Raw genomic sequence first — 27,231 nt, 5'->3', positions numbered from 1 at the left:
GAGATGCACAAGTCAGGGCCTTGGATCCAGCGCCATCTCAGCTGCTGTGAGCTCCGGGATCGTGGGATCTGTCAGTGTCACAGCCGTGTCACAGCCTCACCTGCTCTGACCCCTCTCACAGGTGTGACGTTTTCAGGTCTCACAGGTTTTTAGGGTGCCAGGGGCTTGGCAGCCACTTTGGGGCTGCACCAGAGGCTGCAGTGGCTGGGGCCGGGGCAGTGACCATCCCAAAACCACCTCAGAAACCTGGGATGCACCAAAATCCCTTCAAGAACATGGAATACCCAAAAACTCACTCAAGAATGGGTTCCCCTTCCCTTCATCATCCCAAACCTTTGGCTGTCTCATTCCAGACTTCACCACACCCTCCCAATCCCCTCCCAAACCCATCCCAGCTCTCCTGGACATCAAGACCCCTTCCCAAGCCCTATTTCTCCCATCCCACCCCTCCCAATCCCCATCCCACCCATCCTGCCCCACCCAATGCTCACCTCACCCCTCCTGATCTGCATCCCACTTTGCCCAACCCCTTTCCAACCCCATTCCATGCTTGAGGGGCTGAGGATTTGAGTAATTTTGCGGTGGGATTGAGTAGTTTTCAGTGGCAATGAGTGTTTTTGAGGTGACAGATCAAACCCTCTTGTCTCTTTGAGCAATAAGAAATGGAGACAACCACACCAAATACCCCCAAATCCTCCCAAGTATCATCTGGAATCCCAGATTCTTTTGAAACACAAGGAAAAAGTGAGGCTTCAGATGCCTTTGATGAATTTGATGATTTTCAGCCCAATTTTGCTGGTTTTAAAGGGATGAAGATGAACCAAAAGAATATTAGGAACCACCAAACTAAAGGACCACCAGCCCAGTGTCTTCCCAATGTGGGTCCCCTGATGGGGGATGGAGTTGGAGCACTGCAGGAAGCTCTTCCCCACAGTTGGGGCACTTGCAGGGCTTCCCTTACTGGTGCCTCCGTTGGTGTTGGGACAAGGTAGAGCTGCGTGAGAAGCTCTTCCCACACTGGGGACACTCGTAGGGCCTCTCCCCTGTGTGGATGCGCCGGTGGGTGATGAGGGTGGAGTTTTGCTTGAAGCCCTTCCTGCAGTCAGGGCAGCGGAAGGGCCTCTCCTCTGTGTGAATCTGCTGGTGCACGAGGAGATTGGAGCTGGTCTGAAACCTCTTCCCACACTCGGGACACTCGTAGGGCCTCTCCCTGGTGTGGATCATCTGGTGGATGATCAGCAGGGACCTCTGGTTGAAGCCCTTCCCACATTCCCCACACTTGTATGGCCTCTCCTCAGCGTGGATGTTCCGGTGGCGGATCAAGTGGGAGCGCTGGCTGAAGCTCTTCCCACACTGCTCACACTGGTAGGGCCGTTCCCTGCTGTGGACCCTCTGGTGGCGGAACAGGCTGGTTCTCTGGCTGAAGCTCATCCCACATTCCCCACATTCGTAGGGCCTTTCTCCAGTGTGGATGCGCCGGTGGCTGATGAGGTGGGAGTTGTGCTTGAAGCCCTTCCTGCAGTCGGGGCAGCGGAAGGGCCTCTCCTCTGTGTGAATCCGCTGGTGCTTGAGGAGATCTGAGCTGGTCTGAAACCTCTTCCTACACACGTGACACTCATAGGGCCTGTCCCCAGTGTGGATGCGCCGGTGCCTGATGAAGGTGGAGTTGTACTTGAAGTCCTTCCCGCAGTCAGGGCAGCAGAAGAGCCTCTCCTCTGTGTGAATCCGCTGGTGTTTGATCAGGAGGGAGTTCCAGCTGAAGCTCTCCCCATACTCCAAGCACTTGTAGGGCTTCTCCCTGTCATGATGCTGCTCATGGACCACCAGCTCCGAGACCTGGCTGAAGCTCCGTCCACCTTCCTGGCACAGGGTGGGTCTTTCCTCCTCAGAGCACCCTGGGATGGGTTTGGAGCCCCTCCTCCTGCAGGATCTCTGAGGCTTTTCCTCCCTTTTGGATTCATGTCCTCTGGAGCTGCTCAAAATGGCCTCTTCCATGAGGTTCTGCAGTGGGGATTTGTCCTCCCTGGTCTCCATCCTCAGCTCCTTGTCTAGAGGAGGAAGGACAAGGACAGGATGGGATTTGCCTCCCTGCCACAGGGAAGGGGAAGGAGATTTCCCCCAATGCATCCCTGGCAGGACGGCATCGGCAGCGGGGCTGTCCTGCAGCCAGAGGCCATGCGGGGCTGGGAGATGGAGCAGGAGAGAGGGGGAAAGAGGCACTGACTTCCTCCTCACCTGCCTGCCTGTCCTGGGGCATCTTCCTCTTCCTTGCAGCCTCCTCCTCCATCCAGCCAAGGTTTGGAAATGAGAAATCCTGATTTCGGTTAAAACAAGGGATGAGCCCGTTGAATTTGAAGGTCCCCTCAAGTCCCAAGTCCATCTCTAGAAGTCACCGGCCATCTGGGGTCCAGAAAAACCTCCCAACAAAATGTTTCAGCCCTGAAAATGCCTCCTAGGAATTCTCTGTCTCTGGTCTTCCCCCTTTGGTCCTAAGGGCTTCCCCCCTGTCCCAGCTGCTGGGGGTCACACTCGTACTCGGGGTCCTGCATCTATTTGGTCACTGCCCTCCCCAGGCTGCTGGGAGTCCCAGGAATACAAAGTTTCCCCCTTTTCCACCTCCCCACTCAGGGATGCTGGGGTTTGGGGGTCCCTTGGGTCCCTTCTCCCCTCATTCTCTGCTTCGGGGTGCAGGGGCTCCAAGGAGTCCCCCCCTGCCCCTCTCCAGGCTGTTGAGGGTCCCGCCAATCGCGGTGCTCCCCCCTCTCTGGGCTCCCCACTTTGGGCTCCTGGGGGACACAGGGCTCTGCTCCTCCAGCCTTGCTGGGGACCCTGGCTGGGGACTTCCAGCCCTTGGGGCTCCTCTCGGCAGATTTGGGCTGGAGGAACGCAGAGAGGGGTGGGGGATCCCAGGAGTGGCATCACTGGGAGTGACTGGTTTGTACTGAGCTAACTGGAGCCTTACTGGGGCAACTGGAACTGACTGGGAATGGCTGTGAGCATGCTGAGGGCAACTGGGATATTCTGGGGAGTGTCTGTGTCCATAACGGGGGGACTGGAACCACACTGGGAACAGCTGGGACCATGCTGGGGACAACTGGGACACCACACTGGGGGCAACTGGGAGTGAGTGGGAGTGACTGGGTCTACACTGAGGGCAACTGGGCAGGACTGGGAGGGACTGGGATCACCTGTGGAGTGACTGGGACTATACTAGGGGTAACTGGGTACAACAGGGACCATGCTGGGGGCAACTGGGATCACCGTGGGAGAGGCTGGGTCCTGCTCGGGGACACTGGGATCATACACGATCATTCTTGGAGCAACTGGAACTGCACTGAGGGTGACTGGGAGTGGCTGGGAGTAACTGGGATCAGGCTGGAATCAACTGAGTGCAACTGGGAGAGGCTGGGAACATGCTGCGTGCAACTGAGATACACTGGGAGAGACTGAAACCACAGTGGGAGTAAATGGGTAACTGGAACCACGCTAGATGATAATGGGAGTAGCTGTGCCCATGCTGGGGTCATACTGGCATCCTACTGGAACCAGATTGGGAGTGACTGGAAAGGTGCTGCCAGTGACTGGAACCATGCTGGAGGTGACTGGGAGCAACTGGGCCCATACTGGAAGTGACAGGGAGTCACTCTGGGCATGACTGGAATAACACTGGGAGTATCTGGGAGAGCTTGGAGTCATACTGGGGGTGACTGGAATGAAACTGGAGGTGACTGGGTCCTACTGGGATCATCCTGGGAGCCACTGAGATTACAGCAGGTCTGAATGGATCCTGACTGGAGGTTACTGGGAGCTACTGGGAGGAAAATGTGGACACATTGGGAGCAACTGGGATCAGCTGGAAGGTGCTGGAACCATGCTGAGAGGACTGAGACCACAACTGGGGAAACTGGGATCATAGTGGGAGCAATTGGGACCACGCTTTGGGCAGCTGCCAGAAATTGGGATCATGCTGGAGGCAACTGGGTGTAACTGGGAATTATGGGGATTGCTCTGAGGTAACCAGAACCTTACTAGGGTACCTGGGATATACTGGGAGTGTCTGGAACCATACTGGGGGAACTGGAACCATACTGGGAACAGCTGGGACCACACTGGGGACAACTGGGAGTGAGTGGGACGATGCTGAGAGGGACTGGGCCTATTCAAGGGACAACTGGGATCATACTGGGAGGAACTGGGAACAACTGGAACTATTCTGGCAGCAACCGGGATTATACTGGGATCACAGTGGGAGACGCTGGGTCCATGCTGGGTGAGACTGAGGGTGAGTGGACTCATACTGGGATTGACTGGGAGTGGCTGTGAGCAACTGGAACCACCCTGAAAGCAACTTGAAAAAACTGTGGTGACTGGGAGCATGCTGGGGGTCACTGGGTTATACTGGGAGAGACAGGGAGCCATGAGGATCATACTAGAGGCTGCTGGGGTCATACTGGTACTGACAGGGAGCAACTGGAATCACATTGGGGGCCACTGGCGTCATACTGGGAGTGGCTACAATCATACTGGGATTATAGTGGGTGTGATTGGACCCTGACTGGGGGTTACTGGAAGCTACCAGGCCCATGCTGGGAGCCAACTGTGCTCACACTGGGAGAAACTGGGAGCAACTGAGAATGACAGGGTGCATGCTGGTGACAACTGGGATGTACTGGCAGTGACTGGGATAAAACTGGGGGCAACTGAACCATGCTGAGGTAACTGGGAGTGCCTGGCAATGACTATGAGAATGTTCAGGGCAGCTGGGATATACTGGGAGTGCCTGAGGCCATGCAGGTGGTGACTGGGACCACACTGGGAGCCACTGGGAACGTGCTGGGGGGAACTGGGACCATGCTGGGGGAAACTGAGGGCAATTGTGAGTGATTGAGGCTCCGCTGGGAGAGACTGGCATCATACTGGGAGTGACTGGGGCTATACTAGGGTAACTGGGAGAACTGGGAGCACACTGAATAAAAGTGGGTGCAACTGGGAGAAACTGGGACTGTGCTGGGGTAAACTGCACCATAATAGGGAATGACTGGGCTCATACTGGGAGTGCCCAGGCAACTGGAACCACACAGGGGTGCGGGGTTTGGGGGTGGTTACTAACAAACCCACTTCCCCCAAAAAAAAAAACAAAAAAAACAAACAAAAACACACACACACACACACAAAAAAAAAAAAAAAACCAAAACACCACCAAAAACCAAAGACACCCCAAAAAACAACACCCCCCCCCGAAAACCAAAACAAACAGAAAAAACCCCAACAAACCAAACAACCACACCAACAGAAAGCCAAACATCCCAGTCAACCAAAGAAAAAAAAAACACCAAAAAACCAAATCAAAACACTTTGGTGACACAAGTATTGCTATACAGCATTTACTTCTACTATGTGTTAACCTGATTCCTCAAAATTGTCCCCTTCTTTTCCTAGAAATAGCTCAGAGAACACAAACCTCTCCTCCTCTGTACTCCATTTCGTAATTCGGATGAGTTAACAGGATTAAGGATTTATTGGCTTCGCTTTTGCTCAAAGATACCAAAGAAGAGAAAAATATGAAAACAAAATTCTAATTATTTCTAATTAAAACCTACTAATTAAAAATTCCACAGAATTTTTAATTCTGACACATTTAATGATTTTTATTTTCATTTATCCCCAACATTCTGAGAAAATCACTCTTCTCAGGTGAAGCCTAAGGGAAACAGTTTCTGAAAATTTGCTTTCAATGATATTCGTCCACCTCACAATCCTTGTTATGCACAAGGAGGGGGCAACTGGGCTCATCCTGGGAGCAGCCACTTCCAGCACCGGGACCCCCAAAAACACCTCCCGGGGAGCCCCCGATGTCCCCCCGAGGGGAATCTGCGGCTCGGCTTTGGAGCCCTGCAAGCTCCAAACATCCCCCCAAAAACCACCCCAAACCCAGGGAGCCCCGGGATATTTGGGGCGAGCTCCCCCTCCCCGGGCACCTGCGGGATGGGGGACGATGGTCCCGGGGGTTCCGCGGCTTCAGGGGGCTCTGGAGCCGCCCGCTCCCTCCTCTCCTCTCCTTCCCGCTGCTTCCTGCTTCCTGCTGCCGCTCCGCCTCTTCCTCGCTCCCTCCTCCTCCTCCCCCGTTCCCTGAACCCCTAGCAGCCCGTGGGAGCAGCGGGGATGGAGCCGGGACAGGTTGGAATGAGAGAGGGGTGAGGGGGGATGCCAGCAGTGGGAGTGACTGGGCTGTACTGGGATCATACTGGGATCATACTGGGATCATACTGGGATCGTGTGGGAACAGCGCGATGGTTCCAGCGCTGGGGCTGGGGGCGCTCCTGGGGGGGCGAGGGGGGAGTGGGTCCCCCCGGCACCGGGACCCTGAACCGCCATTCCCGGCACCGGGACCCCCCTGCTCCCTTTTTCCTGCACAGGGACACCACCCCCCAGTTCCTATTTCCAGACATCAGAACCCCCCCGCTCCCCTATTCTCGGCCATCCAATGGCTCCTAGCCTCCAATCTTCCCGTGTGCTTCACCCTGCGATGCCCTGGAATGCCTTGGAACCCCATTCCTGCCGTTCCCAGCCCCCAGCCCCACCTTTCTTCAAAACCAGAGACCCCTCCAAACTCCCCCTTCCCAAACATTCCACCTGGTCCCCCCTTCTTGGGAAACCCTGGAATCCCCTTTCTTGGCATCAAGGACCCCCTGGAACTCCCTTCTACCTCTCCAAGTCCCTGCCCCCCCGTTTCCCTGACCCTGAGACCTCCCTGCACCCCCATTCCTGAGAACCGAGATGCTTTTTTACCCCTTTGCCTGGCACTGAGACCCCCCTGCACCCCCTTACCCGGTACCAACACAACCTAATCCCGGGCACCCCGCCTCTCCCAGCCCCCAGACCCACCCTTTTCCCTGATCCTGGGACCCCTGAGCCCCCACTCCTGCATTTCCCAGCCCCTCCTTTCCTCACTCTGAGGAGCCCCGGTGGTGCCTTAAGTTTTAGGTTTCATGTTTTTCAGATTCTGTGCTGCCTTGGTGTGGAACTCTGAGCTTCCTATTCAGTAAGTTCTCTTCACAGGGCAGGTAGACAAAACAAATCCTTCTCCAGCTTGAGACCAAGGACAACCCTTACAAGCTTCAGGCCCAAAAAGGAAACAACAGGGAACTGAAGAGAGCAAATGAGGAGGATGCGACTTCAGACCCTGAAGCTGAAATTGGACAATTAACCCTGATATGAAAATGGACCAAAAACTTATCAAAGTGTGAAACCTCATGGCTGGTCATCCATTTTGTGACCATTTTGTGTTCATCTTGGGTGTAGCCCTGGCCAGACTCTTGCTCTGCCCAAGGTGTATCCTTTTAAGGCCTTTTAATGAATAATTACTTTATTCTTTTAGCTCTGTCTAGTCTCTGTTCCAGGTCAGCCTCCTCAAGGCATCACTGGCACCCCCTTTCCTGGGCACAGGATTCCCTGGACACCCCATCCCCCCTCTCCCAGTCCCTGCACCCCCTTTCCTTGACTCTGAGCCCCTGAACCTCCTTCCCAGCTCAGCCAGTTCTTCCAGTCTCCCCTTTCCTTGACCTATAACCCCCCTGGATCCCCAAACTCCCACTTTCAGTCCCCCAGCTCCCCCAAATCACCGTGTCCCCGCAGTTCTCCACTCACTGCAGTCCCTGGAAGTGGCGGTGTTGGAGCCCAGCCTGGGGGTCCCCCAGTCCTTGATTGTGGGGACGTGGACGGGACCCCCTGTGAGCGCTGGGACAGCGAGCGGGGCCAGATGGAGCCACAGACACCGGGGATGGCAGCGGGAGCTGAGCTGGGATATTGGGACAGGCAGAGCTGGGATATTGGGACAGCCAGAGCTGGGATATTGGGATGGGCGGAGCTGGGACATTGGGACAGCCAGAGCTCAGATATTGGGATAGGCAGAGCTGGGATATTGGGATAGGCAGAGCTGGGATATTGGGACAGGCAGAGCTGGGATATTGGGACAGGCAGAGCTGGGATATTGGGACAGGCAGAGCTGGAATATTGGAATAGGCAGAGCTGGGATATTGGGACAGGCAGAGCTGGAATATTGGGATAGGCAGAGCTGGGATATTGGGATAGGCAGAGCTGGGATATTGGGACAGGCAGACCCAGGATATTGAGATAGTGTCCTAGGGTGACTTCATGATGCTTGTGTCCTGAGTCCTCTGTTCTGTTTGTGCTGTTTGTTGAGTTCTGTGCTTTTAAGACTGGTTCTAAGAGCAAGGAGAAGCGCAGAGTTTGATTTGAGAAAAATACCTGACTCCTTCACATTCTTCTCCGGACAGGGTGTTCAGCGGAGGCTTGGAGAGACTGCAGGAGAGATCTTTTTGCTTTTAGTTAGTTTCAGCTAGCTAGGGCAGAGAAGTTCCCTGGACTGTATTTTCTTTTTTTTTTTTTTCTCCTGGGACTGTTTAAACCTGCTCTGGACTGGAAAAACCCAGGGAGCACTGGGGGCTTGCACCTGCAGCCCACCAGGGCCTGGACCTTGGCATTTTCCAGCAGTATGGACTGGGACTGATGAGAGACTGAGAGAGAGCCGAGGTACATCCACGGCAAGAACCTTCTCAATTTGCCATCTCACTCCAGAACGAGAGGTTTTATTGTTTCATATTATTCATTCTTTGTACTTGTATGCACTTTCTTTGTTAAGTAAAATAGTTTTTTCCACTTTTCTCCAAGGAAATTCTTTACCGGAGCAGTTGGGGGGAGGGGCCATTTGAGTTTGCTCCCCAGAGGGATCCCATTCAGGGGTTTTCTCCCAAATTTGCCCTAAACCAGGATAGATAGCCACACCCGACTCAAGGAGAGGAACTGGCACGTGGCTGGCAGTGACCTGGAGATGGGGCCGGTACACCCAGAAGAGGGGGGAGTGGGGGGAGCTGGGGGCTGGGCTGGGATCTGTGGGAATGGAGGACTCTGAGGGGCTGGGATGGGATCTCTAGGGATGGGGGGGATCTGTGGGGCTGGAATGGGAATCCAGGGAACTCCCAGAGGCTCTGTGGGGCTGGGGCACGACTCCTGGGTTCCTTCTCTCCTCATTCCCAGGTCTCCACATGGTGCAGGTGGTTTCCAGCTGTCACCTCCTGTCCCGCAGAGAATCCATGGATCCCATGGTGCAGCTACGACGGGTGGGATTTCATCTCCTTCCAGCTGCGATCCGGGAGCTTTGCAGTGTCCGACGGTGCCACCTGGATCACCCCGAGGTGCTGGGAATCCAAAGGGATCATGGTGGAGCAGATGAAGCTTTACCTGGGACACACCAGTGTGAAGGGCCCCAAAATACATCAGATATGGTTGGGATGCTGTGGAGCACAAAGGTGGGTGTGGGAGGGGAATTTCTATGGGAATGTGGGATTCAGAAATGGGGGGACTTGGGAAGGCAGGAATTCCCATGGGATTTCCATAGCTGGATCTCACTCTCATCCCAGTCAGGTGAGAATTCCATGGATGGCTCTCCCCACTACCAACTGCCATGGAAATTCCATGGGGAAATGATTTGAATCGATGACCAATCCAATGACAGCAGTGAAATGAGAAGCAATCCCTGCTGGGATTGCACAGGACACAAACGCCAATCCTTTCCCCAGGCCGGCTCTGTTGTGCCCGTGGCAGCACCAGGGGAGTGCCCTGTCCCTGCCCTGAGCCCAGCAGGAGCCTTTCCTCGGGTGTTCCCTGCCCTGCCCGGGGCAGGAGGGCACTGCCAGAGTGGCTTTGGTGGCCCTGGGCACCCAGCCGGGCTCCAGCCACTGCAGGTGGCTCCTTGGGAATGTTCCAGAGCAAAGCTTCAAGCAAACAACAGTTTGTGGAGGGGATTCTCCCCCTTGGCCTGTGCTGGGAGCCCAAGGGCAACAGCCCAGGAACAACAGCCCAAAGTGCTGGAGCTCAGTGTCCCTGGGCCAGGCCGTGTTCCCTGGCTGTCCCCTGTCTCTCAGCTGTCCCTCGGCTGTTCCCTGTCCCTCAGCTGTCCCCTGTCCCTAGGATCTGTGGGGCCAGGGGTGGCAGCAGGACCCGGGGCAGCCCTGGGGGAGAACAACCCTGAGCCCCAGCTGGGCCAGTTCCCCCAGGCGAGCCCAGGTCACTCCCAGCATGGGCCCTGTGTCTCCCAGTCACCTCCAGTATGATCCCATTCACTCCCACTATGGCTCCAGTCCTTCCCAGTTTGATTCTAGTATGATCCCAGTCACTCCTAGTATGGTGCCATTTGTCTCCAGCATGGTCCCAGTTGCACCCAGTTACCCAGTAAGGTTCCAATCACTCCCAGATACTCCCAGTATTATTCCTGTGACTGCCTTTATGGTTCCTCTGTGATCCCAGTCACTCCTGGTCTCTGCCAGGAAATCCCAGTTTGTTTCCACTCACTCCCATTTGCTCCTAGTAGCTTCCAACATGATTTCCTGCTCAGAGCCACTCCCAGTCAACTCCAGCATGATTCCAGTCTCTCCTTGTATATCCCAGTTTCCTTTTCCTCAACACTGCCCTCAGCCTGCACCCAGTCACTCCCAGTATGATCCCAGAATGACCCCAGTCACCCGCAGTGTGGTGCCAGTTGCTCCCAGTATGATCCCAGTTGTCCCCAGCATGGTCCCATTTCCTCCCAGTGTAATCCCAGTTGCATAGATCCAGTCACTCCCAGTATGATGCTATTCTGAAGCCATCATGGTCCCAGTTGCCCCCAGTATTGTCTCAGTAGCTCCCAGTTCCTCCCAGTCTGATCCCAGTTGCTCTCAGTGGCCCTAACATAGACCCAGTCATTTCAAGTATGATCCCAGTATGAGTCACTATGATCCCAGTCTCCCCTGCGTGGTCCCAGTCAAACCCAGTTGCCCCCAGTATAGACCCAGTCACTTCCAGTCCCTCTCAGTGTGTTCCCAGTCACTCCCAGTATGGTCACAGACACTCTCAGTATATCCCAGTTGCCCTCAGCATACTCATTCCCAGTCACATCCACTTATCCTAGTAAGTTCCACTTTCCACCAGTATGATCCCAGTCACTCTCAGTCTAATGCCAGTATATCCCAGTTGGTCCCATGGTGATCCCTGTTCCCCAGTTCTGGTCCTGCTGGGTCCCAGTGTGCTCTGATCCTGCTCCCAGTGCATGCCAGTCCCAGGCCCGGTGTATCCCGGTGTATCCAGTAGGATTCCTGCCCGACCCAAGCACTGCACTTACGGCTCCAGCATTGCTTTCCAACAAAAACAGAGGACGGCAAACTGTGTGTAGCTCATGGTATTTTACAGTGTCTAAAACTTGCCAAGTCATGGATATTAGAGATAAGATCCATCTGGAATTAATGGGAAGGAGAAGTAGTGCAAGATGGAAAAGGGTAGTATAGAAATAAACAGAGGGAAACATTTTGGTTTATTTCTTTTCATTTTCATTTCACTTCTGGAAAGCTGTTTCAGTTTTCCAGGAATCTTCTCCCCAGTCCTGTCTGCTCTTTTCAAGAACCTTTCCTGGAGAATGAGATGCAGCGTCTGTCACAAGATGTGCCACTAACGGCAGCTTATCTTGGCTTTCTACACCGTGTGTGCAGCACAACCCTTGCAGCAAAGCAAGATAAATGTATGGAGAACTTTACAACTTGTTCTTTCTTTTCCTTGTGGACTGGGGACTTGTGCCATTGGTAAGGTTTTCATTGTTACTGTTCTACCCTAAGAAAACATGATGGGGTACCAGGAATTGTTAGGGGATACAAGCCTGGCTGAATGCAGAGAAGGAATATCCAGAGGCTGCAGCCTGGAGTGGAGTTGTGTGAAAATCATTCCAACATCTCCATGGGCGCCTGGAAAGTAATCTAGAGAATGAAAATGGACTGACAGAGAGAGTTTGTTTCTGTGTTCAGTTCAGATGATTCTACATCTCTTGCATTGATATAAATCAAGAGTACAATCAGTTCATGAGAAGCACCAGAACAAGCTGAACGTCTCCAAGGAGGTGACTGAAAGAATCTGAAAAGGAAAAATGCAGGGAATGACTGGGTGAACTTGGTCTGTAAGAATGGTTATTTTTTCTAATAATTTCTAATCCATTCCCTCTGCTTTTGTCTTTCTGCAAAAGGCCATTTTCATCCCCGACGCCTCATGAAATGAGAAGCCTGAGCTTGTGGAACTGCCTGAAAGATGCCCTGTTCCTCTGCAGGGACACTCAGTCTGAAACAGGAGTCTGAGTTCTCTCTGGGGAAGCCTCCTACGAGCTGGAATTTGTTTCATGCTGGGAGAGGAGGAGGTGAGGGAGAATGATGGGTGCTGTGTGGCAGGAGACAATTTCTGTGATGGTCTCTTGTCAGTTGATTTTATTTCAGCAGCAGCAACAGGGCTGTGATTGAGTGCTGCAAATGTGACCTGTGTGGTTTTAATTCTCCTTTACTTTGTGCTCCGGGACTTGTGAACATTTGGGGATCTGCTACTCATGATGCCAGAGTTTCCTGTCATGAAAGCACTCTGGGTGGCATTGATCATAAAAGGCAATGGCAGTTTTACAGATAAAAGTCAAATGGCAACCAGAGGAGGGACAAGAGCAGACAGGATCTACAATTCTCAAGGCAAAGGCAGCAGCAGCCTCCTGCTGTCACCTCAGGGTGAGTAAAACTGTGCTGAAAACAGCACTGGAACCCGATCCTTTCTTTCTCTGGAGGCTGGCTCAGGGCAGCACAGCCGGGCCCTGAGGAATCAGGGCTGTTTGTGGGTGATTGTTGCTCCACTCCAGCATTCAGCTGGAAAAAGCCCTTGGAAGGCGAGGCAGGAGCAGGTGGGAAGGGGCCGGCGCTGCTGCTGCTCCTGCCCGGGAGCCCCGGCTGGGCCGGGCCGGCGCCCGCTGCGCTGCGGCTCCTGCTGCTGCCAGAGCCGGGCGGGACTCGGGGACAGGGAATGGACACGGGGGGGACAGCAAAGGCCTGGGGGGCTGCAGGGATGTTGGCGCTGGGGCCAGCGCCAGCACACAGGTTCAGCCGCAATGAACCCCGAGGGAAACGCTGGGGAAAGGCTCCATTTCAGCCTTTCTTTACTCATGGCTGGGAAGGGACCGAAATGAAAGGAGAACAAGCAGGGCCCGACCCCTTCGCCTGTGGGAGGAGCCCGTGCCTGGGGCTGTGAGGGGCCTTGAGTTATGAGGGACCATGAAGGAGCGTGGAGGTTGTAAGGAAAAGTGAGGGGTCATGAAAGACTGTGAGAGGCCAGGAGGAGCCGTGAGGGCTGTGAGACACCATGAGGGCTGTGAGGGTAAATGAAGAGCCATGAAGGCCCATGAGGGGCCATGAGGAGCTAGCAGAGGTTCTGTGGGGCCATGAAGGGCTGTGAGGGGCCATGAGGAGCCTCAGCCCTGGCAGGAGTTGGGTCCCACCATGTCCCCAGCACAGGGCAGCCGTGAGGGGCAGAGAGTGCAGACGTGGCAGCAGAGAGGGCTTGGGGCACCTCTGGGAGGGGATGAGACCCTTCCCCAGCTCCAAACCACACCAAACCCACAATGAACAGGATTTTCCATCTTTAGAATCCACTGGCAACTTGGAGTCAATTGCACAGTTTAATCCTGGTGGGAAAAGCAAGGGGATTTTCCAGTGAGTGAAATCCAGCCATTGTTAATAATGTCTAAGATTTCAAAGTCTTGCCAACGAAAAGTAATACTAATAAATAACAAGAACAAGAAATAAACTCCCAAATCCCAACACCCAGCACCACACCAAAATGACAAACCTCATTTTTCTTTACTATCATAAGGTTCATGAAAACAAATTCTATTAACTTTCTCCACCTCACATCTTCCCCACCAGATAAATGAGGCCTTTTGCAGTGTTTAATACAGGTTACAATTGAGGGCTGGAGGGAAGAACAGGGAGACACTACCAATTTCCATGTCATACCCAGCAGGCCAGCTCCAAAGTGGAGAGAATAAAATGGAATGGGGACGGGGGTTGGTCAGATGTTCCTCTAAAGGATTGCAAAATCATCTCCAAGTGAACAGGAGGGGAAAATAAATCCCTATAAACCACCCTGTGTGTTCAGGGACTCAGCTGTGAGGAGCTGGACATGGACAGAGGCATCTGGAACAGTTCTTTCCTCAGGATGAGCTCTCCAGCCAGGCCCTGAAGTCAATCAAGTGCTTTCCCAGAGGATTCCATGGTTGCCAACCACCTCTCCAGATGTGGCTCATAGGAGCACAGAACCATTTTCAAGGTCAGGAGAGCAGAAAAATTGACAAGAACTGCCCAATTCAGAGCTCTGTTTAAAAACCTGAAAAATTAAAAATCAGTTGAACTCTGAAGCCCAGCTCTGGGCCCTGGAATCTAAAGGAAAACTGGAAAGGCTTTTTACAAGGACTGACACTGAAGAGCTAACAGATGAATGTGTGTGGCATTTTGAGAGGCTTCCAATTTTCTACATTTTTCCTTGAACTGTTGAATTTGACCTTATCTTTGCCTTCTCTTGCACTAAAGGAGCCTCATTTTACCAGCCAGGAAGGCAAAGCTCATTCCTGGCCCTGGCTGCTGCTGTCCATGCAGCATTTCCATCCCTCCCGTGGCCTCTTCCCTCAGGGTCCCCAGCAGCAGCTGCTGGAGCAGCACATGGAAGCTGCAGATGGATCTGCTGCCCACCCCAGCCTGAAGCTACACAAGGATCCTGCTGACAGGAACCCCAATATTCCCTCCCAGGGGCCCTGCAAACACCTCCCCATCTGTTCTGTCTGCTCCATGCAGACATTGCAGGGAACATCCTGTCTCTCCTTTGGGGCAAGGCCAGGACCCCAAATTCACATTCAAAATGCTGGATTCTGGCCCATTTCTGTGTCTGGTGAGATGGAGCTGCAGCATTATCCAGAGAAACTCACTGTACTTCATACTCCAGCTTGAAAACCCAACCCTTGGAAAGGATTTTTATAAGGACCACAACTGATAGTCCAAATAAGATTAATTTTAAACTGTTACCCTTCATTCTCTGTGGTAGATTCTTCTATGCCATAAAACACAGCTTCAATCAGACTGCAAGTACTGGGTCTGAAGCCTGCAGTAACAGAACAAAACAAAGCCAGACAGATTTCCTTATGAAAACTGAAAGACATAAAAATAGTAGATGTGTTTTTCTCTTCAAGATGTTTTTGCGGGAAACATAACACATAAGGCAAATTCACCCTATGTGAGTGTTTTGAAAAATGGCAAGCAGGGGTTATTTTTTGAGGAAGGATAATTCTACTCAAAGTTGAAGATAAATTGAACTTAGCATTAAAACCTGTCCATGGTGCTTGCACAGGGTCTTTGCCAGCTCCTTGTGGTCTGTGAGGAGCAACTGGAGAGCAAGAGCTGGCACAGAGGAGGCAGGACAAGTGGTTGCAGAGGAGATGCAGGACTTGAGGACAGCTTTTTGTTGTGCTAGCTAGGATTTTTTTAATAAAAACTGCATTAAACCTCAACTCCCTTGCAAGTTTCCCTTTCTTCCAGGTGTGATTCAGGTGCCTGGAGCAATGTGATGGGGAGTGGACCCAGTGTGGCCAAGAGCTGAGCCCCAGCAGAGCCCTGGCAGAGCCCAGAGCAGCCTCAGCACCCCCAGAGCCCGGCTGGAAGGAGGCACTTGGAGCAGGAAGTGGCAGCAGCCCGGCACTGGATGCCTCTTCCTGGGACAGGACTCATCAGCCCATCCCTGAGCCAAATTGGGCGTGGGCTGCTCCCGAGGGGAATGGTGGCCCTGCTGTGGAATGCACAGCCTGGGGGGATTTGGCCATCCCGAGTCTGGGCAGGAGCAGAGCAGGGAGAACAGTGCAGTGGTGGTGTCACTGCTGAGGCCGCCTGCCCTTCTGCCAGCCCTCTTGTGGCTCCTGGGGGAGCTCGGAGTGCGTAATCCCTGTGGGCAGAGGGGCAGAGAGCCAGGCTGCTCCACAGCCTGTGGACATCCTTTAAATAACACAGCAACTGAAAAATCTGTCCAGGGTGTGAGCAGCTTCAGCTCAGAAACATGTTTTTGTTTGTAATAATAGATTAGTACTAAATAAATAAATTAGATCAATTTCATTTGTAATTCAGGTGTGTTTTATCCTTTTCCCAGGTTCTGGTCCCCTTCCTCCAGGGTAATTCCCTTTTCTCGTCCACTTTCTAATAGTTAGAAGGGAGTTAAGTGCACCAGAAAAGGCAACAGCTCCTGTTTCAAAGGGAAGCAGCCACCACTCCAGGGAACCTGAACTGGCCCCAGGCACATGTGTGCATTTGAAAGGTGAGCAGGTGTTGGGACAGAGATCTTGCACAACTGCCAAGGCTGTGAGAAACCCACAAGTGGCAAAGTATCATTTTGGGTCAACTCCTACTGAAATTCCATTCCCCCACACCCTCCAAAAGGGCTGGGCTCTGGCAGGGTTCAGTTTTGAGTGCCTTTTGCTCCCTGGCATGTAAGTGATCATATGAACTATTGTACTGATCGATTGGGGTATGGCTGCTGAAGGAGGAGGGGGAATCTCAGGAGACAGGAAAGTCTCTTCTTCTCCTTTCTCCGTCCAAAATCCCCTCTTCAAAGAGAAATGCCTGTGCTGGGTTTACATGGGACCCCTTCCCTCAGCCCAGTGCCTGACTCACTGTGTGCTCTGTAGGAGCCAAACCCAGAGGGGTCCCAATATCAGCCTTGCCCTTCACAGCCTACCTTCCCCTTACCTCGCCTTGCAGACCCATCTCTTGCCTTGCCCATCCCTTCCTCTGCCCTGTCTTGCCTTGCCTACCTCTCCCTTCTCTTCCCTTGCAGACCCTCCTTTTTTTGCCCCCACTGACTTCCTTGTCCTGCCTACCCCTTCCTCTCCTTGCCTGCTCTACCCAAACCTGGCCTGGCCTTGCCTTCCTCTCCCTTGCCTTGCCTGGCATGAACCTGCCTTGTTGTGCCTTGTGCACACCTCCCTTGCCTTGCACTGCCTCCCCCTCCCTTGCCTCACCTGCCCCTCACTCCCTCCCATGGATAACTGTGAAAGTTGTGTTGCCTTGTTCCTGGAGTTCCTGGTGGGATTGATGAGTTAGGATGTTGAACCAACTGATTGATGGGCTGTGTCCTGCTGCAGGATTTACCTCTGCTGTTGCTAAACTGCCTTTTTCCCTTGCTTGCCATCTAAGACATCTCCTTTTTCAGGGATGTGCCTTTCTCATTCAGACCGTGCAGATTCCAAGGACTGTTTGGTCTCAAAGGAATGTCTCTCCATTTGATTCTCTTTGCATTGACAAGTAACCTGGGAACAAGACTCAGCTGGAGTCTTTTCCATGAGGTGATTTAGCTGTGCACATTGGTCTCCATGCCACACTTCTCTTCTTTGAGCTACCTTGTCCTTGAGGAACTGTGGCTGGTTTTGGAATACATGGACAGAGGCACTTTAGAGGATGTTGTGGCTGAAGGAGAGATGGCAGCTGTCAGTCGGGCAGCGAGGGATCTCTCTGGTGCTTCCTATGCCACAGCCACGCTGGCCCTGGTAAACAGGTGATAAGAGAAAAAAAAAACAAAAACCCTAATCTGCCTTCACTTAGAAAGATGCTACTCCAATGGTGTTGGAGCAGCAGCTCTTCCTCTTGGTTGCACAATGTTCTGTTATAGTCACCATTCCCCAAGACAGGAAATCTTTTGGAGCCATTTCCTTTCTTTGTGGGATGAATTCAGGTCTTTAATTTTGACCCTCGTATTGCTTTTTCCTCTATTGGAGCCTGCAGGCCCTGGATTTCCCTCATTCCAGCCAGGTCATCCCTAGGGAGGTCAAAAGCTCCAGCATCCTCCTGGCCATGGATGGATCTGTCAGGTTGGGTGGGTGGTTTTGGTCAGGGGCAGTGTTCCTGGGCTGTGGGGTCTGGGGCTGCTTCTGCGTGGTGCCAGTTCCCCAGGAGTGGTGCTTGTGGGAGTGCACGGAGCCCTGCTGTGAGCTGAGAGCAGCTGCCCCGTGCCAAGAGGGCCAGAGAGGGGTGTCAGGAGGGGCTTTGGTTCGTGTGTGTCCCTTCCAGAGGGACTGAGTTCCGATCGAAAAATTCCAGTGAATAAACGAAAGCCACTGCAGGAAACTTGAGATTTTCTTTAAGGGGCCACTTCCATCTTTGCTTGGCTACAGCTCTGAGGAAACAGCCTCTGAGCCAGGGGCTCTGCTCTGCTGCACTGGGCACCCCAGGGCTCCTGGAACACCCCATGGGCAGGGTGGGCACAGAGTGTCACAATGTCCCCTTGGTTCCAGCAGGCCCCGCAGGGTCACAGAGCTCCCTGTGCACCCTGAGGCCCCACAGCACCCAGCCCAGGCCATTGCCATGGTTCCAGTCACTCCCAGTATGGTCCCAGTGACTCCCAGTCTCTCTCAGTATATCTCAGGCACTCCCAGCATGCTTCCAGTCACCCCGACTTCCTCCCAGTTGCTTCCAGCATGATTCCTGTTGCACACAGCCACTCCAAGTCACCCTCAATGCAGTTCCAGTTGCTCCCAGTATATCCCAGTTGCCCCCATCATGGTCCAAAGTGTCCTCAGCATGCTCCTGGAACTCCCAGTATGATCTCAGTCCCCCTTTAGTGTCATCCCAGTTCCACCCTGTGTGACACCAGTTGCACCCAGTTGCCACGAGTATAGTCCCACTCACTGCCAGTATGATCTCAGTGGCCCCCAGTACAGACACAGTCACCCCTCATTGCTCCTAGTTGCCCCCAACATGGTCCCAGTTTTTCCCAGTGTTGTCCCCTCCTGGATCGTTCCATACATCCCCAGTATATCCCAGTTACCCCCAGCAAGCTCATTCCCAGCCACCCCAGAGTCCCCAGTATGGTTCCAGTTGATCCTACCATGATCATGATCTCACTCATTCCCAGTATATCCCAGTTGCCCCCAGCATGCACCAGTCATTCCCAGTGTCTCCAAGTAGCACCCAGTAGCCCTCAGTGTGGTCCCAGTCTCTCCCAGTATTTCCATGTCCGTGCTCCAGGTGCTGCTCTGTCCCGATCCGCTCGTACAAGCGGGGGTCGTGATGGTTCATTTACTGATCTCAGATTGCAAAACACAACACAGAGGGGATTTCAGCATTAAAACAAATGCACCCTTTATTGATTGACCATAGCAAATGGGATAGAGGGATTAAGAGTGAGAGAAAGAGATAGAGAAAGAGGTAGAGGAAAGGGGGGATATAGCTACCAAACATGGAGACGGAGTCCTCGTGGTCCGGTCGATGGGTCCGCCTGTCATGTCAGGGAGAGTCTCTCAAAATCTCTGGTTAACTCAGGGGTTTTTATTATAGTCCTCAGTCATGGGGGGAACAGGTAAATCTATTGAAGCCACCGAGGGGGAACAGGTAGTCCATGTTCTTAGCAGTAAGCGAGAGCCATTGTCTTCTTGGTCCAATGATCACGCCTCCAGGCAAACATCTCACTTCAGTTAAGTCAGCCCCCATCCCCTGAATTAGGGTTGTAGGGGTCTCATGTCTCAGTCCTTGGTGAGGGGCTTCATATAGGGGTCTCAATCTCAGTCCTTGGAAGGGGGTTTTGATCTCTGTCTGTCACAGTGGTTGCAAAGCAGATGAAGGATTTTCTGTGGGGGACCACCAAAGTTACCCCAGAAAGTTCCCTTGGCCAAGAGGTGGGGAAATTCATAGGCTATTGTTGTGAAGCAGGGACCATGAAGCAGGTGCAATCTTCAGGTACAGAACTACCATTACACTGCTCAAGGCCCGTGTACCATGGCATGGTGACACAGGAAAATGCACCTGCAGACGACTGGCAAACATCCACCTTGAGCAGGCCAGAACTGCAGTTCTCGGGGTCCTTATGATGATCGTGAGGCAAATGAGGGGAACTTCAGACAGACTCTTACATGCTCCCAGCCCTGAACCGTGGGGATGGGAATGTCCCACTCCCTTCCCGGGGCAGGGTCACACCTGAGCCAGGTGTGCAGGGCAGGACCTTGCCCTGACCCCAAGCCCCGTCCCACCTGCAGGATCTGCTTCCCCTCGGCCTCTTCCTCCTGTGGCCCCAAGCCCAGCTTGGTGCTAAACAAAGGGGCTGGGGTGGGGTCATCCCCCGGTGGGGCTGTGGACCCCCTCTGCCCCCTCCCCAAATTGCCTCCTGGGGGCAGCAGGAGCTGGGGCAGGAGCCTGGTGGGGAGGGAAAAGGGGGAGACACTGGGATGGGGGGGTCATACACGCTCTGGGGGGACACACACGGCCCCTGGGGACTGCCCCTTACCTTCTCCTGCAGCACCAGGAGGATGAACCCCAACATGGAGCCTCCAAATCCCAGCAGCATGTTTGGTACAGGATCTGGTGTCAGCTTTGGGGACATGGGGGAGTCACAACTGCCCCAAAACCCCCTCCCAGCCCCACAGCCACTCCCAGACTGCTCAAACTAGCCCACAGCTCCTTCCCAGGACACCCCCAACCACTCCCTGCAACATAAATATTCCCAAAAACCACAAAACTCCCTTCCCATCTCCCCCAAGACCCACCCAAATAATCTCCAAACCACACAGCCCTGTCAGGACCCCAAAACTCCCTCAACAAACGCCCCCAGAAGGCCCCCAAGCCCCCTCCCAGAACCACAAATGCCCCCAAGAGCCACAAAAGCCTCTCTCAGTGCCCCCAGGAGTCCCTAAAACCCCTCCCAGCCCCCCATGGCACTGACCAGGAGAGGTTGGTGGACAGGAACATCCACAGCCAGAAGCAGCTCGGGCACTTCAGAAGAGATTTGGGCACTTTGTGGGGGACACCCCGGATGGGGAGACCCAGGCCTGGGACTGGGACAGACAACTGGAATGCCTGGAGAACAGACAGGCTCAGGTGGACACGTTCTGCTGCAACAACTACGAGATCATGGCCATGTCCCTTGGCTTGGGTGGTCCCAGAACACCTAAATTCTCCTGAATATTCCGTGAACCCAAAATTCACACTCAAATCCCAGGAAAATGACACAGATGTAGATCTCTTTGCTTCATTTCTTTATTTTTACCTCTAATTTGGGTGCTCTGATGGGATAAACATGGGAATTATTCAGGTAGGAAAAGATCTCCAAGATCATCCTGTGTTGATTGATGCCACCAGATATAAAAACTGGGCAGAGCTCATGAGATTTTTTTGGGCTGTAAAGTCAACTCAGCTATTCCCCATTAATTTTCAATGTCAAACAGAGTCCCGATGGATGTTCCTGCCCCTGCACTCATCCAGGTACCTGTGGGGATCCAGGAGGACATGAAGACCATCAGCCAGGTGTCTTCCCAATCTGGACCACTGGGAATGTGGGACACCAGGGCTCTGCCCAATGTGGGTCCTCTGATAGGGATGGAGCTGGAGCAGTGCAGGAAGCTCTTCCCACAGTCGGGAACTCGCAGGGCTTCACTTACCGGTGCCTCCGTTGGTGTTGGCTCAAGCTAGAGCTGTCTGAGAAGCTCTTCCCACACTGGGGACACTCGTAGGGCCTCTCCCCAGTGTGGATGCGCCGGTGGATGATGAGGGTGGAGTTGCGCTTGAAGCCCTTCCTGCAGTCGGGGCAGCGGAAGGCCCTCTCCTCTGTGTGAATCCGCTGGTGCTTGAGGAGATCTGAGCTGGTCTGAAACCTCTTCCCACACTCGGAACACTCGTAGGGCCTCTTCCCAGTGTGGATCATTTGGTGGATGATCAGCTGGGACCTCTGGTTGAAGCCCTTCCCACATTCCCCACACCTGTATGGCCTTTCCTCAGCGTGGATGTTCTTGTGGCGGATCAAGTGGGATCTGTGGCTGAAGCTCTTCCCACATTGCTCACACTCGTAGGGCCGTTCCCTGGTGTGGATCCTCTGGTGGCAGATCAGGCTGGAGCTCTGGCTGAAGCTCATCCCACATTCCCCACACTCGTAGGGCCTCTCCCCAGTGTGGATGCGCCGGTGGGTGATGAGGTGGGAGTTGTGCTTGAAGCCCTTCCTGCAGTCGGGGCAGGGAAAGGGCCTCTCCTCTGTGTGAAGGCGCTGGTGCTTGAGGAGATTGGAGCTGGTCTGAAACCTCTTCTGACACTGGGGACACTCATAGGGCCTCTCCCCGGTGTGGATCCGCTGATGGCTGATCAGGAGGCAGTTCCAGCTGAAGCTCTTCCCACACTCCAAGCACTTGTGGGGCTTCTCCCCATCATGAAGCTGCTCATGGACCACCAGCTCAGAGCCCTGGCTGAAGCTCTGTCCACCTTCCTGGCACAGGGTGGGTCTTTCCTCTTCAGAGCACCCTGGGATGGGTTTGGAGCCCCTCCTCCCATGACATCTCTTTATCTTTTCCTCCCCATTGGATTCCTGTGCCATGGAACTGCTCAAAACGGCCTCTTCCACAAGGTTCTGGAGCAGGGATTTGTCCTCCCTGGTCTCCATCCTCAGCTCCTTGTCTGGGAGAGGAAGGATAAGGACAGGATGGGATTTGCCTCTCTGCCAGAGGGAAGGGGAAGGAGATCCCCCAGTGCATCCCCAGCAGGACGGCATCAGCAGCAGGGTTGTCCTGCAGCTGGGGGCCATGCTGGGCTGGGAGATGGAGCAGGAGAGAGGGGGAAAGGGGCACTGACTTCCTCTTCACCTGCCTGGCTGTCCCGGTGCATCTTCCTCTTCTTCACTGCTTCTTCCTCCATCCAGCCAAGACTTAGAAATAAGAAATCCCAGTTTGGGGAAAAACAAGGGATGAGCACATTGAGTTTCAAGGTCCCCTGCCCAAGTCCATCTCTAGAAGTCACCAGCCATCTGGGGTCCAGAAAAACCTCCCAAACACCAAGATTCAGCCCTGAAAATGCCTCCCAGGAATTCTCTGTCTCTGGTCTTCCCCCTTTGGTCTTCAGGGCTTCCCCCCTGTCCCAGCTGCTGGGGGTCACACTCGTACTGGGGGTCCTGCATCTATTTGGTCACTGCCCTCCCCAGGCTGCTGGGAGTCCCAGGAATACAAAGTTTCCCCCTTTTCCACCTCCCCACTCAGGGATGCTGGGGTTTGGGGGTCCCTTGGGTCCCTTCTCCCCTCATTCTCTGCTTCGGGGTGCAGGGGCTCCAAGGAGTCCCCCCCTGCCCCTCTCCAGGCTGGTGAGGGTCCCGCCAATCGTGGCACTCCCCCCTCTCTGGGCTCCCCACTTTGGGCTCCTGGGGGACACAGGGCTCTGCTCCTCCAGCCTTGCTGGGGACCCTGGCTGGGGACTTCCAGCCCTTGGGGCTCCTCTCGGCAGATTTGGGCTGGGGGAACGCAGACAGGGGTGGGGGATCCCAGGAGTGGCATCACTGGGAGTGACTGGGCTGTACTGAGCTAACTGGAGCCTTAGTGGGGCAACTGGAACTGACTGGGAATGGCTGTGAGCATGCTGAGGGCAACTGGGATATTCTGGGGAGTGTCTGTGCCCATAACGGGGGGACTGGAACCACACTGGGAACAGCTGGGACCATGCTGGGGAGAACTGGGACACCACACTGGGGGCAACTGGGAGTGAGTGGGAGTGACTGGGTCTACACTGAGGGCAACTGGGCAGGACTGGGAGGGACTGGGATCATCTGGGGAGTGACTGGGACTATACTAGGGGCAACTGGGTACAACTGACACCATGCTGGAGGCAACTGGGATCACCATGGGAGAGGCTGGGTCCTGCTTGGGGACACTGGGATCATACATGATCATACTTGGAGCAACTGGGACTGCACTGAGGGTGACTGGGAGTGGCTGTGAGCAACTGGGATCAGACTGGAATCAACTCAGTGCAACTGGGAGTAACTGGAAAAATGCTGGGAGCAACTGGGATACACTGGGAGAGACTGAAACCACAGTGGGGGTAAATGGGAGCAACTGGAACCACGCTGGATGATAATGGGAGCAGCTCTGCCCATGCTGGGGTCCTACTGGGATCCTACTGAAACCAGACCTGGAGTGACTGGAATGGTGCTGGCTGTGACTGGAACCATGCTGGAGGTGACTGGGAGCAACTGGGCCCACACTGAGAGCGACAGGGAGTCACTCTGGGAATGGCTGGAATAACACTGGGAGTATTTGGAAGTGTTTGGGTCATACTGGGGGTGACTGGAATGAAACTGGAGGTGACTGGGTCCTACTGGGATCATCCTGGGAGCCACTGGGATTACAGCAGGTCTGAATGGATCCTGACTGGAGGTTACTGGGAGCTACTGGGCCCATGTTGGGAGGAAAATGTGGACACATTGGGAGCAACTGGGATCAACTGGAAGGTACTGGAACCATGCTGAGAGGACTGAGACCACAACTGGGGAAACTGGGATCATACTGGGAGCAAGTGGGACCACACTTTGGGCAACTGCCAGAAACTGGGATCATGCTGGAGGCAACTGGGTGTAACTGGGAATTATGGGGATTGCTCTGAGGTAACCAGAACCTTACTGGGGTAACTGGGATATACTGGGAGTGTCTGTAACCATACTGGGGGGACTGGAACCATACCGGGAACAGCTGGGACCATGCTGGGGACAACTGGGAGTGAGTGGAACCATACTGAGAGGAACTGGCACTATTCTAGGCACACCTGGGATCATACTGGGAGGAAATGGGAACAACTGGAATTATTCTGGCAGCAATCGGGATCATACTGGGATCACAGTGGGAGCAGCTGGGTCCATGTTGAGTTAGACTGGGATCACACTGAGGGTGGCTGGAATCCTACTGGGATTGACTGGGAGCATGCTGGGATATACTGGGAAAGACAGGGAGCCATGAGAATCATACTGGAGGCTGTTTGGATCGTACTGGCATTGACATGGAGCAACTGGGATCACACTGGGGGCCACTGGCATCATACTGGGACTGACTGGGACTGACTGGAATTAGACTGTTAGTGACTGGGATCATACTGGGAGTGGCTACAATCATACTGGAATTATAGTGGGTGTGATTGGACCCTGACTGGGGGTTACTGAGAGCTACCAGGCCCATGCTGGGAGCCAACTGTGCTCACACTGGGACAAACTGGGAGCAACTGGCAATGACAGGATGCATGCTGGTGACAACTGGGATGTGCTGGCAGTGACTGGGATAAAACTGGGGACAACTGAACCACGCTGGGGTAACTGGGAGTGCCTGGAAATGACTACAAGAATGTTAAGGGCAACTGGGATATACTGGGAGTGCCTGAGACCATGCAGGTGGTGACTGGGACCACACTGAGAGCCTCTGGAAATGTGCTGGGGGGAACTGAGACCATGCTGGGGGAAACTGAGGACAACTGTGAGTGACTGGGGCCCTGCTGGGAGAAACTGGGATTGTACTGGACTCATACTGGGATCGTGACTAGGGTTACCCTAGGGGCAACTGGGAGAAATTGGGAACACACTGGATGAAAGTGGAAAGAACTGGGAGCAACTGGGACCATGCTGGGGGGAAACTGCATCACAATAGGGCATGACTGGGCTCATACTGGGAATGCAGGGGAAACTGGAACCACATGGGGTGAGCAACTGGGCTCATACTGGGAGCAGCCACTTCCAGCACCGGGACCCCCAAACCCCTTTCCCGGCCATCCCACCCCTCCAGCCCCAGCACCCCCGCCGGGGTCACGCCAATCCCAGGGGTCCCCCCCTCTCGGGGTCCCCGCTTTGTGGCTCTGGGGCTCTCCTGTCTCCGCGGTCTCACTCAGGGAAGCCTGCAGCTCTCCCGGGGCTCCCCAAACCCGGTGTCCCCCCGCCTGTCCCGCCGCTCCCGCGCTCCCCACGTGGCCCCGGCAGAGCTCGGAGCGCCCGGCCCGGGAAGCCCAACCCCCACCGCGGGGGGACCCGCATCCCCCCGCCCCCAACGGGGCTCTGCCGCCACCGGGACCCCCAAAAACACCTCCCGGGGAGCCCCCGATGTCCCCCCGAGGGGCATCTGCGCCTCGGCTTTGGAGCCCTGCAAGCTCCAAACATCCCCCCAAAAAACCCCAAACCCAGGGAGCCCCGGGATATTTGGGGCGAGCTCCCCCTCCCCGGGCACCTGCGGGATGGGGGACGATGGTCCCGGGGCTTCTGCGGCTTCAGGGAGCGCTGGAGCCGCCCGCTCCCTCCTCTGCTCTTCTTCCTGCTGCTTCCTGCTGCCGCTCCGCCTCTTCCTCCCTCCCTCCTCCTCCTCCCCCGTTCCCTGAACCCCTGGCAGCCCGCGGGAGCAGCGGGGATGGAGCCGGGACAGGTTGGAATGAGAGAGGGGTGAGGGGGGATGCCAGCAGTGGGAGTGACTGGGCTGTACTGGGATCATACTGGGATCATACTGGGAGTGCGTGGGAGCAGCGCCATGGCTGCAGCCATCCAGGGGGGATCCAGGTGGGATCCCACCACTACAGGGGTGTTTTTCCTCCCCATTTTAGGGTGTTTGTGAGTCCGCAGCCCCACAAGCTCCTTTTAACGGGGGATCTTGACGGCTTTAGTGACATTGGGGGGGGGGGCAGTACAAGCCCCCGTAGGGGATGTTTTGCCCCCCATGGTGGATGTTTGGGATTCTCTCTACCATCGCTGCTTTGAGGTTCCCACTGTCCTGGGTTCCCACTGGAACTCCCCTTAAAAGAACAATACGACTCTCGTTGATTCCTGCAGAGGAGCCCCGGGGGGAGTTGGCGGTCCCAGGAGGGTTTGGGGTCCCGGGTGATGCTGATGATGGAGATGGGGACCCCGTGCTGGGTACAAACTTTAGTGAGGGGTTCTTGGGGGGCTATTGTAAGTTCTGGGTGGTTTTGGGGTCACGGTGGATTTTTGGGGGTTCCTGAGTGGGGTTTTCAGGGGTCCCGAAGGGGAATTGGGTGATCCCAGGGGAACTCAAGGCTGTTTTGGGGAACCTGCCAGTGACAGAGATGGGGACCCCTTGCCATGTATAAACCTTCTTAAGGGGATCTGGGGGAGTTGGGAGTTCCTGTAGGAATTTTGATGTCTTGAGAGTGTTTGGGGGGGTCTGCATGGCGTCTTGGGGAGTCTTTGGATGGTACCAGTGATGTTTTTAGGATTCTGGGGAGGTTGGGGTGTCCCCAGGAGTTCGGGGATTCCCGGGATGTTTTGGGGGTACCTGGGTGATGCTGGTGACAGAGATGGAGACCCCGTGCTGGGTCTGAACCTTCTCACTGCACTTGGGCAGTGTCAGCATGTTCAGGGAGATCCTGGGGGGCCGGGGGGTCACCCCAAATCCCAGGGGACCCCAAATGCCAAGGGTGCCCCTGAACTCCCCTCAGCGCTGGATCTGCTGCAGGCAGGGGGGCACCAGCACTTGGCCCCACCCCCACCATCACAGGGGGCACAAACGGGGCAGGGGCAGATGTGTGACATTAAGAGCCCCTGGACTATTTTGTGTTGTAGTAAGCG

The 27,231-nt window shown here is 54.5% G+C and overlaps 1 protein-coding gene and 1 long non-coding RNA gene across 14 annotated transcripts; one reads left to right on the top strand and one right to left on the bottom strand.

The window, feature by feature from the left end:
- Positions 1–504: 504 nt before the first annotated feature.
- LOC120747851 (zinc finger protein 883-like) lies at positions 505–22,553 on the bottom strand. Its single transcript, XM_040053887.2, is given in 2 exon segments — positions 505–1,881; positions 21,307–22,553. Coding segments are annotated over 2 exon segments (2,058 nt in total). The 5' UTR covers positions 22,441–22,553; the 3' UTR covers positions 505–957.
- LOC120747852 (uncharacterized) lies at positions 6,109–15,954 on the top strand. Of its 13 annotated transcripts, XR_005699212.2 has the most exons (7): positions 6,109–6,177; positions 7,060–8,553; positions 9,058–9,329; positions 11,404–11,633; positions 12,068–12,235; positions 12,484–12,587; positions 15,438–15,954. It is a non-coding gene; the product is annotated as an uncharacterized LOC120747852 (long non-coding RNA). The 13 variants fall into 13 exon arrangements; XR_005699210.2 differs by having other exon boundaries at positions 11,456–12,587; positions 15,438–15,948; XR_009208728.1 differs by having other exon boundaries at positions 11,404–12,587; positions 15,438–15,948.
- Positions 22,554–27,231: the final 4,678 nt, after the last annotated feature.

This window comes from Hirundo rustica, unplaced genomic scaffold, assembly GCF_015227805.2.
Source record: "Hirundo rustica isolate bHirRus1 unplaced genomic scaffold, bHirRus1.pri.v3 scaffold_227_arrow_ctg1, whole genome shotgun sequence".
NCBI lineage: Eukaryota > Metazoa > Chordata > Aves > Passeriformes > Hirundinidae > Hirundo > Hirundo rustica.
This window is presented reverse-complemented; position numbering and strand designations above follow the sequence as displayed.